We start from the raw sequence: 12,367 nt of genomic DNA, 5'->3' as shown, positions 1-12,367 counted from the left end.
TGCCTGGTTTCCTAATTTTCTTCTTTCATTTCCCCCTTTATTGCTTTCCTTTTTTCTTGCCCACTCTCTCTTGCTTTGTTTCCTGCCTTCTTCATTAATAGAAGGAAGGCAAACCTTCGAGTAATGATGCTAAATCTAATCTCTCTCAAAAACAAATCAAAATTTGTAGCCTACAGAGCTACATACAGAATGAATGTAGATTTGACAAGTGAAGCTTGTTGAAATTATGAGTATTTTATAAACCATTATGGAACAAGTTAGGAACCTCACCAAGTTCTGTTTGTTCAAGTTGATTTTCAATGCTTGTGATTGCTAAAGATGTTTTAAAGGACAGGGATTGCCTGGGACTTTTCATATCACTTAAAACACTACTGTGCTTTTAAAAAAAATTCTCCCAATATTCCATCAGAATTATGCTGACAGAAATCTCAAATCTCAAAAATCTCAAAAACTAGAATGAGGCAGTCAAGTCCAGTTATACTGAGCTTTTTTAGAGTAATGGGGGGAGTTCTGTTATACCTGCACAAGTGACAGGAAAACCTGGGAAGGGAACTCATTGCCTCATTAGCCTTTAGGGGTAGCATCTCATTGGTAGCCCAACATCAGATTCCCAAATGGTGTCATTTCTCTGAACTGTTTGTTAGAGAAACAGGGCATTTGTTTCTGGTTCTTTTCTTTATTTTTAACTTTGAAGTCTATTTGCAAGCCAGCTATGGTTTCAGTTTTCTTTGAATGTGAGAGAGGTTGTGCCAATATGTGTGTGTGTGTGTGTATATTGTGCATGCACAAGTGTGTGTTTGTGCATGCTTAAAAAAAAAAAAAAACTTCGCTCAGTAATTGGGTTCCATTATCTTGTGCATGATACTTTTTGGAATTTCTTTCTTTTCTTTCTTTCTTTTGTTTTTCCTTTCTTTTCTTTCCTTTTTTTCTAGAACAAACTTCTGTCTGATCCTGATTCATTCCAACAACAGAAAAGTGAAACTGCTCCAATGTGTCCTCTGACATTTGCCCACAGGCTGTTTTTAAAATCTAATGGATCCAGTGCAACAAATGAAAGGCCAACATTGGCTCAACTTGCTGAATTCCAAAAAGTAGTTAAGAGAATGGAAACTGAAAGTTGGATGATGATAAATGAATGGAAGGATGGCTAGGTGGGTGAATGGAGGGGAGCACCAATTTCAGATTCCTGTATCCATGCCTTAGAAGTCATTCTCTTCATCTCGGTTCTAAATTTTATCAACTAACATTTCAACATGTCTTCTCCCAGTCATCGCTTTTAGTTCTCAACTGTACCATTCTTCTAGGTTCACTTAATCAATTGCCCCCTACCCCCCTTTTCATATTAACTCTCAGTGATCCAAGGACTGAGATCCCATTTTGGGGATTTCAACATCTCTTGCTTTTCTTTCCTCTTACTGTCAATTTCTGAGCAGTGCCCATTCTAGGATGAGCCATGGATAGGAGAAAAAGAGAAATTCAGGGTGGTCACATATGGGTGCTGAATAGTAGCTCTGTTAAAAAAAAAACTGGATATTGAATTAAAAGCTAGTACAAAAGGGTCACTTCCCTTAGCAAGCCTTTCCTGGTTCCTCTGGGCATCAATGCCCTCTTCCCCCTCAAGTTATTATGTATATACTTATACTTAATCCGTTTTCATGTTGCATTCCCTCAGAAGGTTAATGCCTAAGGGTCAAAGACTTTATTTTTGTCTCTGTATCTTCAGTACCCAACACTATGCTTGATATACAGTTGGAAATTAAATTACACTTCTTAGATTAAATTGGATTACTCTTCCTATCTTATACTACCATGAATTATTGAGAGTTTTCTCTATTTTAGCTTTTAATACTATACTTTCATATAATAAATATATACACACACACAAATATATAAACACAAACACACATATGCAATACATTAAGGACTAAGAATTCACTCTGTACTTGTAAAGAACAGAAATGTACCAATCAGGCCAACTGACCAATGGAAGGGACCATCATTGGCCGGGGCCTCTGAGGTCCAGCACTGCCATGTGATAACCTTCGACCCGGGTGATCCACCCTATCAGTCCGTCCGGCAGACGCTGGGTTTCCTAAAAGCTGAAGACAAAACAACACAACAGAGTCACATGTTTCACCATCATTGAGCTCAAGGACATTTGCAAAGATCATTTCGGTTGGGGAGCAGAAGCTCTAAAGGCAACTAAACTTAGCTTTTAACTGAAAGGTTAGCTGAAGCACCTGGAAGAGAAGCAGACCAAGGTCAATCTCCAATCAAGTCATGTTTGGACGTGTTGCACAAAATGATTCACTTGGGTGCCGTGTTTTGGGTCTGCTCTTGCTGTCCATAAAGAATTTGAACATAAGTTGCAAAGGCTTATATTCTGGCAGAATAAAACACAATTTATCATTCCTTTAAAGACAACAGAGGTCTTCCCTCTAGAGTTTGAAACCTAAGGTGCCATATAAGTTGTTACTGTGTGCAGCCAAGAGATGTATTTCAATGGGTCTCATCTCTTTCTACTCAGGCAGTATGGGGTAATGGAAAGAGCCCTAAACTAGAAGGCAGGAGAACTGGGTTCCAGTCCTATCTCTGCCATTAACCTTGTAGCAAGTTCCTCTCTTTCTCTGGTCCTCAGTTTCCTCTTTTTAAAAATAAGGAGGTAGGACACTATGACCTCTATAATCTCTTTTATTTGTAGAGCTATGATCCAATCATCCATTCATCTCTAGGGTTCTTTCCACATCTAACATTCTATAGTCTTAAAAATTCAGAATTTTCCAAATGTACTCCTTGGAGCATAGCTGCCTGTGTGAGGGTAATAAAAACCTATGGACTGGAATTTCTTTTGTATGTTCAGATTGCGTGAGCCTAGCTCTTTCTATGCACTGCTCTAAAACAAACCTCAGTGACTTATGGCAAACTAAGGGGAATTCTTGGGTCAGTTTACTGCTCATTTAGATGAAAACCTGCAATTATTCCGAGGAAAAAGAAAAAAAAAAGATTTGTAATGTTTTGTGATACTGATTTGAATAAAAGAGCTTATGATGAACAAAGGGAGAGTATATTCAATACTATGCTTCCCCAGCTGTGGACAAGGACTCCTGGGTGTAAAGGTTAAAACCTTGAGGCTTCCTGGACTGGTGGTGAAATCCTTGCTTGGTGATGGTCTCATATTTAGTGCCCACTTGCAGAAACATAATGGATTGCACCAACTCAGGCGTGGGGGTGGGGTGGGATGGGATAGATGAATGAAGCTGGGTGAAGGTTCATGCTAACCAGTTCAAAGCTTCACCTGCATTTCCATTCCAAAGTACAGGATATAGGAGGGGGTGATCTGAAAAGAGGGTGCAAATTAGAGATGTATGGGAACCAACTCGGTATAGTGAATAGAATGCTAGATTTGCTCTCAGGAAGAGCTGGGTTCAAATACCACCTCTGACACCCACTGTGTGACTCTGGTCATGTTGTTTAACCTATCTGTGCCTCTCTTTCCTTATGTATAAAATGAAGGGGCTGGGTTCAATGACTTCCAAGGTTCCTTCCAGCTCTAGGTATCTGATCCTATGAAATCACTTAATTTCTCTGAGCCTCAATTTCCTTACCTGTAATATGGAGGTAATAATATCCGGACTACCTATACGACATAGAATTATTGTGAGCTCAAATGAAATAGTGTCTAAAATGTGCTTTTCAAGTTTTAAGGCACAATACGAATGCCAGTTATTATTATTATTATTATTATTATTATTGAACACCTACTCTTTAAATGCTAGTAGCTTAGCTCCAGGGAACAGGTTAGAGAATTGTCTTAGGTATTGAGCACCAAGGCTGGCAAGGGATAGAAAATTCATCCTTGAATCTGGGTGGCAGGAAGGGTAAGGCAGTCTAGAAGCAAAACATAGTCTCATTTATGAACTCTTCCCTTCAATTTTGTTTTAAAGTCAAAGAATAAAAGCCAAATACTTTAATCCACAATGATCTTGTCAGCAGCAGCAGTCATAACAATGGTGATGAGTGTATTGAGGAGGGGGAGGGGAAGCCCCAAGAAAGCCAAACTTTCCGTTAATTCTAGTTCAGCTAACCCTTAATTAAAATTTAGATTCAGTTGTCCTTTAATAAAAGCAGCCATTATTGTGATTTGTTCTGTGGGAAAATCATCATTATAAGCAAAGTAAGGAGGTCTTGAGCATGGTAAGAAGCCTGCAAAATGATGAGGCTAAGGAAATTAAAAAAAACGCATGAAGAATGAAAGGAGAGCCAGTGGAGAAAGTTCCCAAAGATGGGCACCAGGAAATCAAAGGAAGAAAGAAAGAAAACCGATTGGATTGGCAAGCAGATGGTAGAAGGGAGGATTTACTTCACACACCAAAGAGCCTTCTCCATCTCTGGGAGCTGATTTTGTAAGCGGGACAGGCGTCCCGCTGTCACTCATCTGGACCTTCCAGGCACAGCAAGGGTCTTCTGGCTTCATGGAATCACTGTAGTGACTCTTCCTGGGGCTAGTCCTCTCGGGGCCAGGGGTGGTATCATTCTTTCTGATGACCTCACCAGGGGCAAACTGCTCTCCAAAGTCTTCCTCAATGCTGGTCTGCCGGGTCAGTGTTTTCCTACGGGCCAGAAGGGGCCTGGGACTTCTCTGGCATGAACAGTGGCTGCGGCCTGGGCAGCAGGGGGGACCGGCGTGAGGGGATGGATGACCGTGAACATTTCGGAAACTAAACCGAGACTCCTCTTCCTCACTCCCGCAGTCAAGCCCGCTGTCTGGGCTCCGGGTGAGGGCCCCGCTAAGTCTGTAACCCTTATCTTCAGGGGCGGAGTCGTCTGAGTGGTGGGCAAACCCAGAGAGCCTATGCTTGGTGGGGAACCAGGTGGCCTGTTGGGCCTTATCTTCAATGCAGCACCTGGGGAACCTAGGCCCTCTGGGCCCTGAGGCTTTCACCTTATAGGACAACCCTAAACCTTGTCTGTGCAGCATCTCAGAATAGTCTCCATCCTCTTCGGCTACTTCTGGGATACTAAAGAGTTTTTTACTGTGGCGGGTCTGTTGGGGAAATTCGGGCTGTTCCCAAAAAGCAGCATCGGTGGTGCTCCTACTATCACAGCACTCCTTGAGTAGTATGGGATGTTAAACCAAAAAAAGAACAAAACAGGAGAATAGGTGCAGAAGAAAAAGTGAATGAGAAAACAGAAAATGAGGCCAAAAAAGGAAAGGAAAGAAAAATAAAGACAGAATTAGTTTTAGACTTGATGACAAACGGAAGGCATGCGGCTTACTCAGTGAAGGGGGAATGGCAGGCTCTGGATGATTCTCTGAAAATAAAGACATGTTGAGAGTGTTGGAGAGAAGGCAGGAGATCACAGTACAAACAGAGAGCAGGCATACTGATGCTTGAAGAGGAAGGCGCCAAAGCAGCCCATTAAAAGAGAGGAAAAAAAGAGAGAAAGAGAGAAAATCAAAAGGAGTATCTTAGAGAGAGGGGTTGGATGAGGGAGATGTTCTAGGTTCTATGGGGATCAGAGCTAAGGATGGTTCCAAACTCAGTGCCTAAGACAGAGTGTTCTGTGTTTTCCATGCTGACGGAGTAGTGTCTAGGAATTACATTGTCTGTCCTGCTTTTCCCTAGACCATGTGTGTTTGGAATCCACCATGAATGGGGGCTTGCATCTCAGCCTATGTAGGTTGCTGGCCATGTGTCTTGTTGGTTGGGACAAGCTTTACTTAGTACCATTTCTTATTGGCAAAAGGCACCTGCCACAGGGGAAGTATTCCCAGGATGGTACCCCACACTGTGATGGGGGACCCCTACCTGCTAATGACAAGATGACACCAGAAGTTCTTTTACCCCTGAGCTGAAAACTTCACCCAACCAAGACGCCTGTGGGCTTCGATCTGATATCAAGCCCTCAATCAAATCCTGTTCCTAGATACCAGCCACCCCCGAGGAACAGAATACATACCAGCTAGTGAGAAGGGATGCATATTCGGAGAGGAGCAGCTGGAGGGAACATTCCATGTAGCTGTTTCTCAGATAGTAAATGAGAGTGAATTTGTCTGTTAAACATGCAAAGTACCTCCATGTACTGGAGAGCACATCTCAGTATAGTGGGGATGGGTCCCTTTGTGTGTGGGACCTGAGGATGATTTGAAGGGAGAGGGAGAAGTAAAGATTCCATTGGCTTTCTCTTATAGGGGCACCACAATATTTCCCCCCTGGAGGGAGGGCGGTAATTCATTTCTTTCCTTAGGAGTCCTTAGAGATTGATGTATTTTATCATCATTGAGAGACCTGTTGGGTGGAGAAGTAGCATTGCTCAATTGGATACAAGATACACATGGAATAATTGGGCAAGAAGGGTATCAAGAAAAGTGTGCGAAAAAATCATCAGGTGCCATTTGCACAAAAGCAGAGAAAAACTAGGGGCACTGTTGGGTTGCAAAAAGCTCTTATTGAAAGAACTTCTGTGCTCACCAGGGACAGAAGTGCAGATTGCTCGGGTCAGTCAATAAGGAGGGTGTACCACATGGTTTGGGAGGATGGAAGAATCATCATATATCAGACCTGGGAGGAACTTTAGAGTTCATCTAGACCAGCCCAGGTGGAAACAGAACTCAATCTAGTATACCATCATCCCCACAATAGAATGTAAGCTCCTTAAGGGCAGGGGCTGTTGAGTCTTTGTCTTTGTGTCCCCAGTGCCTAGCACAATGCCTGTCCCATGGTCAATGTGTGGCAAATGCTGTTGGATTGAATTGTTGAACTGTACAACTGATGATTTAGGACTGGAAAGGCACCTTAGAGGTCATCTACCCAACCCCCTCATCTTACAAATGAAGATGCTGAGACCCAGAGAAAGTTAAGTGACTTGCCCAAGGACACACAAATAACAAGTAGTAGAGTTGGGATTTTAATCCAATTCCCTTGATTCCAAATTTGGTCCATTGTTATTCATACCCCTCTTGAAGACCTCTAGTAAAGGGGAACCCAAAAGGTCCCAGTGAGATTTGAACTTTGGCCACTGGGTTTATTGCTTTAGAACCATTCTTTTTTTTTTTAGAACCATTCTTAATGTAAAACAATTTCATAATCCCCCCTTACCCCCAACTGAAGAATTCTCATTTCCCATTGCTTTGTCTTTTAACTTTCATGGGATTTAGTCATGGAGGACCATGTCAGCACTGGCTAAATGAATGAAGATCAAAGCAAGGTATAAAGATATTGGATTTTTGTTCCTACAGTCCTTTTGCCATGGAGGTTGCAGAAAGAATTCCTGGCAGAATGTAAGCTCCTTGAGGGCAGTACTATTCCATTTTAGTTGGTGCTTGATGTTTAATAAGTAGGTGCTTAATGAATGCTCACTGACTTTAATTGCAGGTGAGTTTGCTGACCTCTAAGGTCCCTTCTAGTTCTGAGAATCTGGGGCAATAGGAACCACCAGTAGGAGATAAGAAGCCCACTGAAGATAGGATTTGATACTGTTACTCTCAAAGGTCAGGAGGCATGGGAGTCTATGAAAGTAGTAGCAGTAGGGCTATCAAAGTGCAAGGTCCATGGGAGAGGAAGGTTTTTAGGATCTAGTCATATCACTTTGGAAGAACCTGTGTCAGGTCTGTGTCTATGCAAGGCATCACTGATTTGGTAGCCAAATTGAGATGATGGGTTTGGTGATTTCCGTCCAAACCACACGAACCAGTGCATGGCTAATAGATTCGCACTGGAGAAACAGGAATTCAGTGAGCTTTACTGAGGGCAAGGGCAAGGTTTCCACATACTGGACAAAAATTCTCTGCAATCTCGCCCAGAGATGACACACTCTTAAACTGTTGAAATAAGGGCAGGGCAGCTCCAAGGAAGGAGGAAAGAAAGTAGTTCTATCTATTCTGATGTGGGTGAGGGGAGGAACAAAGGGCCATCTCCCATTTGTAAGATTATTTTTCTTTTTTTTTGGACCTATGAGTTCACAAGTGTGGGAATTTTCCTTAGTTTAGGGAGGGAACTCCCTCTGTCAATGCTGATCAGAACTTGCTCTGCAACTGATGATCTTAGAGAGTCACCTGGCATCCTCAGAGGATTAAGTGACTGACTGAGTTTCAAAGCCAGACCTAGCTCTTAGCTAGCACCTAGGCCAGCTCTTGATACATTTATTCTCCCCTCCCTCCAACACATGGTTCCCTGGCATTGATTCCTCTTTACCCAAAGGTAATTGTCCCAAAGGACAACGTTCCTCCTTCTTAAACTGAGGCTTTCATTACTCGTTTAGTCTTTTCTCTCCTACTGTGGATAGAAAACCAGTCTTGGAGTCAGGAAGACTTAGGTTCAAGTCTCACCTCTGACACACACTTGATTGTGCAATCCTGGGCTTTTATTTTCAACTTCTCATTTTACCTTCAGTGCTCTAGATCCTCTCTAAGATTCTAAGTTGCAGAAAAGGTGTCACTCTGCATTGATAGAAGGAGTTTCTTCATCTGAGAGCTCCTCATACTGCTGAAATCACAGATCCAGTTTCCATCCCTATCCTTAGTACACTCTGAATTCACTGAAGTGCGTGCATGAAGTACACAGCAAAATATTCTGTGAGGACCAAGGGGGAAAGCTTATTAGTCACGGGAATGTATGTGTGTGTGTGTGTGTGTGTGTGTGTGTGTGTGTGTGTGTGTGTGTGTGAAGTCAAGGAAGGTTTCAAGGAGGAGGTGGAATGTGCACTCAACTTTTAGGGTGGGTAGGAATCCAGCAGACAAAGAGAGGGTAGAAGGGCATTCCAGTCAGAGAAGAGGGTACACAAAGGTGGGAAAATATGGTGTGTGCTCAGACAGAGAATAGACTGTAAAGTATGTGGGGGTCAGGAATACAAGATAAGGCTGGAAGGGTGTGGAAAGCCTTGAATTCCAAGGAAAGAAGTTTGAACCATCTTTGATAGGCAATAGGGAGCAATTGAAAATTTTTGACCAAAAGAATGGTATAACTAAATCTCTCCACCTTATTTCTCCAACTACAAAGATAACTCACAGAGTTATGTGTTATACCTCACTGCAACTCTAGCTGGGCACATAGAAGGTGACTGAGAAATACCTGCCAGGTTCAATTGCATTGGCTTTCCCCCTGCCACTCCCATGGCCCAAAGGGGAATTACTGATGAAGTGAGGCAGAGATATCCTGGTGTTAGGTCAATAGAAAGAAAGAAGCTGACTCAAGACTAAGCATTTTACATGTGAAATTTGTGGGACCATCTAGAACTGGGGTGCCTGAGCTGACCAAAGGGACAAAAGGAGGAGAGATGGCCCAGTGAGAGAGAGACCCAGTCTTAGTTAGACCTGCTTCTGGCCACTGACCTTGAGCGTGTTGTGCGGGGTTCCACTGGACCGTCTCCTGCCCCCATCCTCCAGCTGCATTTCTGAATAAAGTTCCTCCTCATCCTCTTCCATAATGTCAGACAGGTCGGAGCCCCGGCTGCTCTCTGTGTGGTATTCCTCTCCATGACCATAGTGTGACTGCAGGAGCAGAGTTAAGAGAATAGGATACTTACTGACAATGGGACCTTGGCTTTCTCCATAGCACCTCTCTCTTCATACAGGGTGCTGAGGTTTCTCTAAAAACCTAAATCTTTTAGGATTTAGAGCTGAAAAGTCACTTAGACATCATCAATGAAGAGACCACAGTACTGGAGTCAAAGGACCTGGGTTCAAATCTTGCCTCTGATGCTTACAACCCATGGGACTGAGGGCAAGTCACAATCTCTCTGGGCCTCGGTTTCCTCATCTATAAAGTGAGAGGATTGGATTAGATGGCCTCTGAGGACCCTCCCAGTTCTGGATCTAGGTTCCTATGATCTAGTCTCCCCACCTCCATTTTATAGAGGAAGAAAGAAGAGAGAGGAGTGCATATAGACACAAGGATCCAAGTCAGGATTCAGACCCAGGCCCCTCAACTCCAGATCTAGCCATTTTCCCCTGGCTTCACTGCACCACACTGATTTTTTTTTTGTTTGTTTGTTTGTTTTTTTTTTCAGGGATCAGGTTTGAACTCAGGAAGAAGAGTCTTCCTGACTTTCCAGACCTTGCTGCCCTTCTGTAATACTACATAACCCGTCTAATTTGTAATCCACTAAAATGTGAGCTCCTTGAGATCAGGGACTGTCTTTTGCCTTTCCTTGTATCCCCAGGACTTTGCACAGTGCCTGGTCCATAGTGGGTGCTAAATAAACATTTATTGACTGGCTGTCTAGGTATTTTATTTTATATATTTAAAAACATTATTCTGAGAAGGGATCCACAGGCTTTATTAAAGAGTACATGATATAAAAAGGGTTAAGAACCTTTGTTTCAGGTTAATGAATGGACAATTCCAAATAATAAATAAGAAAAGGACCTATCCATAGGAGAGAGGTCAGGGTCCATATTCTCTACCTTTGCAAGTGAGTTCAATAAGTATTATTAAGCACCTCCTATCAGAGGTTTTGGTGGGGAGAGTTGAATTCTCTGGCTAAAATGACACCTTGGAGATAAATAGTAAAATTCAACTTCCCAGGCAGTGGCTAGGTCACTGCCACCACATGGGAATCATTAAGAACTGGCCACTGCCAGCTACATGGGCTGCCAATTACCTGTTTGCCAAGCTCAGAACCCTTCAGAAAATCATCCACCGAAGCTCCTCTCCTTTTGATGTCTGGTGAGTCATAGCCATCTTCTTCCTCCTCATCGGAGTTTGCATAATGCCCAGCCCTGCTCCTGTCCTCAAACAGGCTCCTTTTCTCCAACTTGGAGGGAAAAAGAGAAGAAGCAGGTAAGGCAAGGCTACTTATCTGTGGCAAGAACTAAAAAAAGATGAGGAGTTGGTGTTGGTGAGAAGAATAACAGACCTTTATATGTCACTTTGCCATTTGCAAATTGTTTGAGCTACATGATCTCACTTTAGCCTCACACCAACCAGGTAAGGGATGTGCTATTTACTATATCCTCCATTTTATTGATGAGGAAAGAGGTATGGAATACAGCTCACATTGGTGTGTTATATGGAACTTGGAGGCCTTTAAAATTCCCAGTTTTTTCAGAGAAGCTGCTGCCTAGTCATACTTTACTCAGTTCCTATCTTTTAAAAAACATACTAGTAGGGAAGAACAACAGTTAGCAAATGGATCTCAGAGTGGGTCAGGCCATCCCTGGCAAAGCCATTGCCGAGAGGCTCAGGAGTTGGAGTCTTGGGTTCACTTGTGGGGGGCATGTCTTAAAGACATTGCCTTGAATATGTCCAGTGGGGGTTGGCGAATGACATGAGACCTGCCTATTTGAAGGAAAAGAGACTTAAATGTGTCCGCCTTGGCACCAGAGTGCAGAACTAATGGGTAGAGGCTGCAAAGAAGTTGATTTATGCTTGATGTCAGAGAACTGTCCAAAATTGGATTGGGCTGCCATGACAGGTCTTGAGTTCTGCTCACTGGAGGTTAAGTGGAGGCTAGATAACCTTGTCAGGGATGTTGGAGAACTTCCTGCCCTGAGATTATAGGACACTGCTCCAACAGAGAATCTGAGCTCTACTGAGTGGCCATAGCTGTCATCCTAATTCAGTCCACTGGGTGGCACTAACTGCTCAATCCTGAAGATTTTTTCTCAGCTCTTCTGTCTTTTTGGATAGATACTTTGGAGAAGAAATGTAACTAGTTTTTCTGATCTTGACTACTGCGTCTGCTAATATTGGCTTTATAAGGGTGGTTTATCCTCCTGGATTTGGCTTTCTGAGATCTAGACATTCAGAAGAGCTTCTCCATTAAGTAGAATACGGGGACAGTGAGGTGGGGACCAGTTATATGGGGACGCTTAGCCCAGAATAGAGAAGATTCAAGGGGAACATGATGGTGCCTTTATCTTTTTGAAAAGCTATCCTAAAGAAGAGGGATTAGCCTTGCTTTGCTTAGCGCCAGAGGGCAGAACCAGGAACAATGGGTGGAAACTACCACAATGCAAATTTAGGGCAGATATCAGGAAAATTTCTTAACCATTAAAGCTGTCCAAAAGTGAAATGGGTTGTAGGTAGTAGATTTCCCTTACTGAAGTCTCAAGCAGAGGCTGGATGATCAGGGTTTTTTTTTTTTGTTTGTTTGTTTGGTCGTTTTTTTTGGCTACTAGGTGGAGCAGTGAATAGAGCACTAGATTTGCAGTCATAAAGTCCCGAGTTTAAATCCAGCCCCAGACACTCACTAGCTGTGTGATCCTAGATAAGTCACTTAACATCAGTTTCCTCAACTGTAACATGGGCATAATAATAGCACTTACCACTTAGGGTTATTGTGAGGATCAAAATGAGATAATATTTATAAGACTTATAAAATATATAAAATTTATAAACTTAGCACAGTGCCTGGCACATAGTAG

The 12,367-nt window shown here is 42.7% G+C and overlaps 1 protein-coding gene across 1 annotated transcript in view; it reads right to left on the bottom strand.

The window, feature by feature from the left end:
• Window positions 1-12,367, bottom strand: part of RIMBP2 (RIMS binding protein 2) — a 509,773-nt gene that overhangs the window by 23,455 nt on the left and 473,951 nt on the right. Inside the window, 3 exon segments of the mRNA XM_027844231.1 lie at window positions 1,982-2,099; window positions 9,332-9,490; window positions 10,603-10,755. Coding sequence (XP_027700032.1) covers window positions 1,982-2,099; window positions 9,332-9,490; window positions 10,603-10,755 — 430 coding nt within the window.

This window comes from Vombatus ursinus, unplaced genomic scaffold (assembly GCF_900497805.2).
Source record: "Vombatus ursinus unplaced genomic scaffold, bare-nosed wombat genome assembly UNPS02014935.1, whole genome shotgun sequence".
Classification (NCBI taxonomy): Eukaryota; Metazoa; Chordata; class Mammalia; order Diprotodontia; family Vombatidae; genus Vombatus; species Vombatus ursinus.
This window is presented reverse-complemented; position numbering and strand designations above follow the sequence as displayed.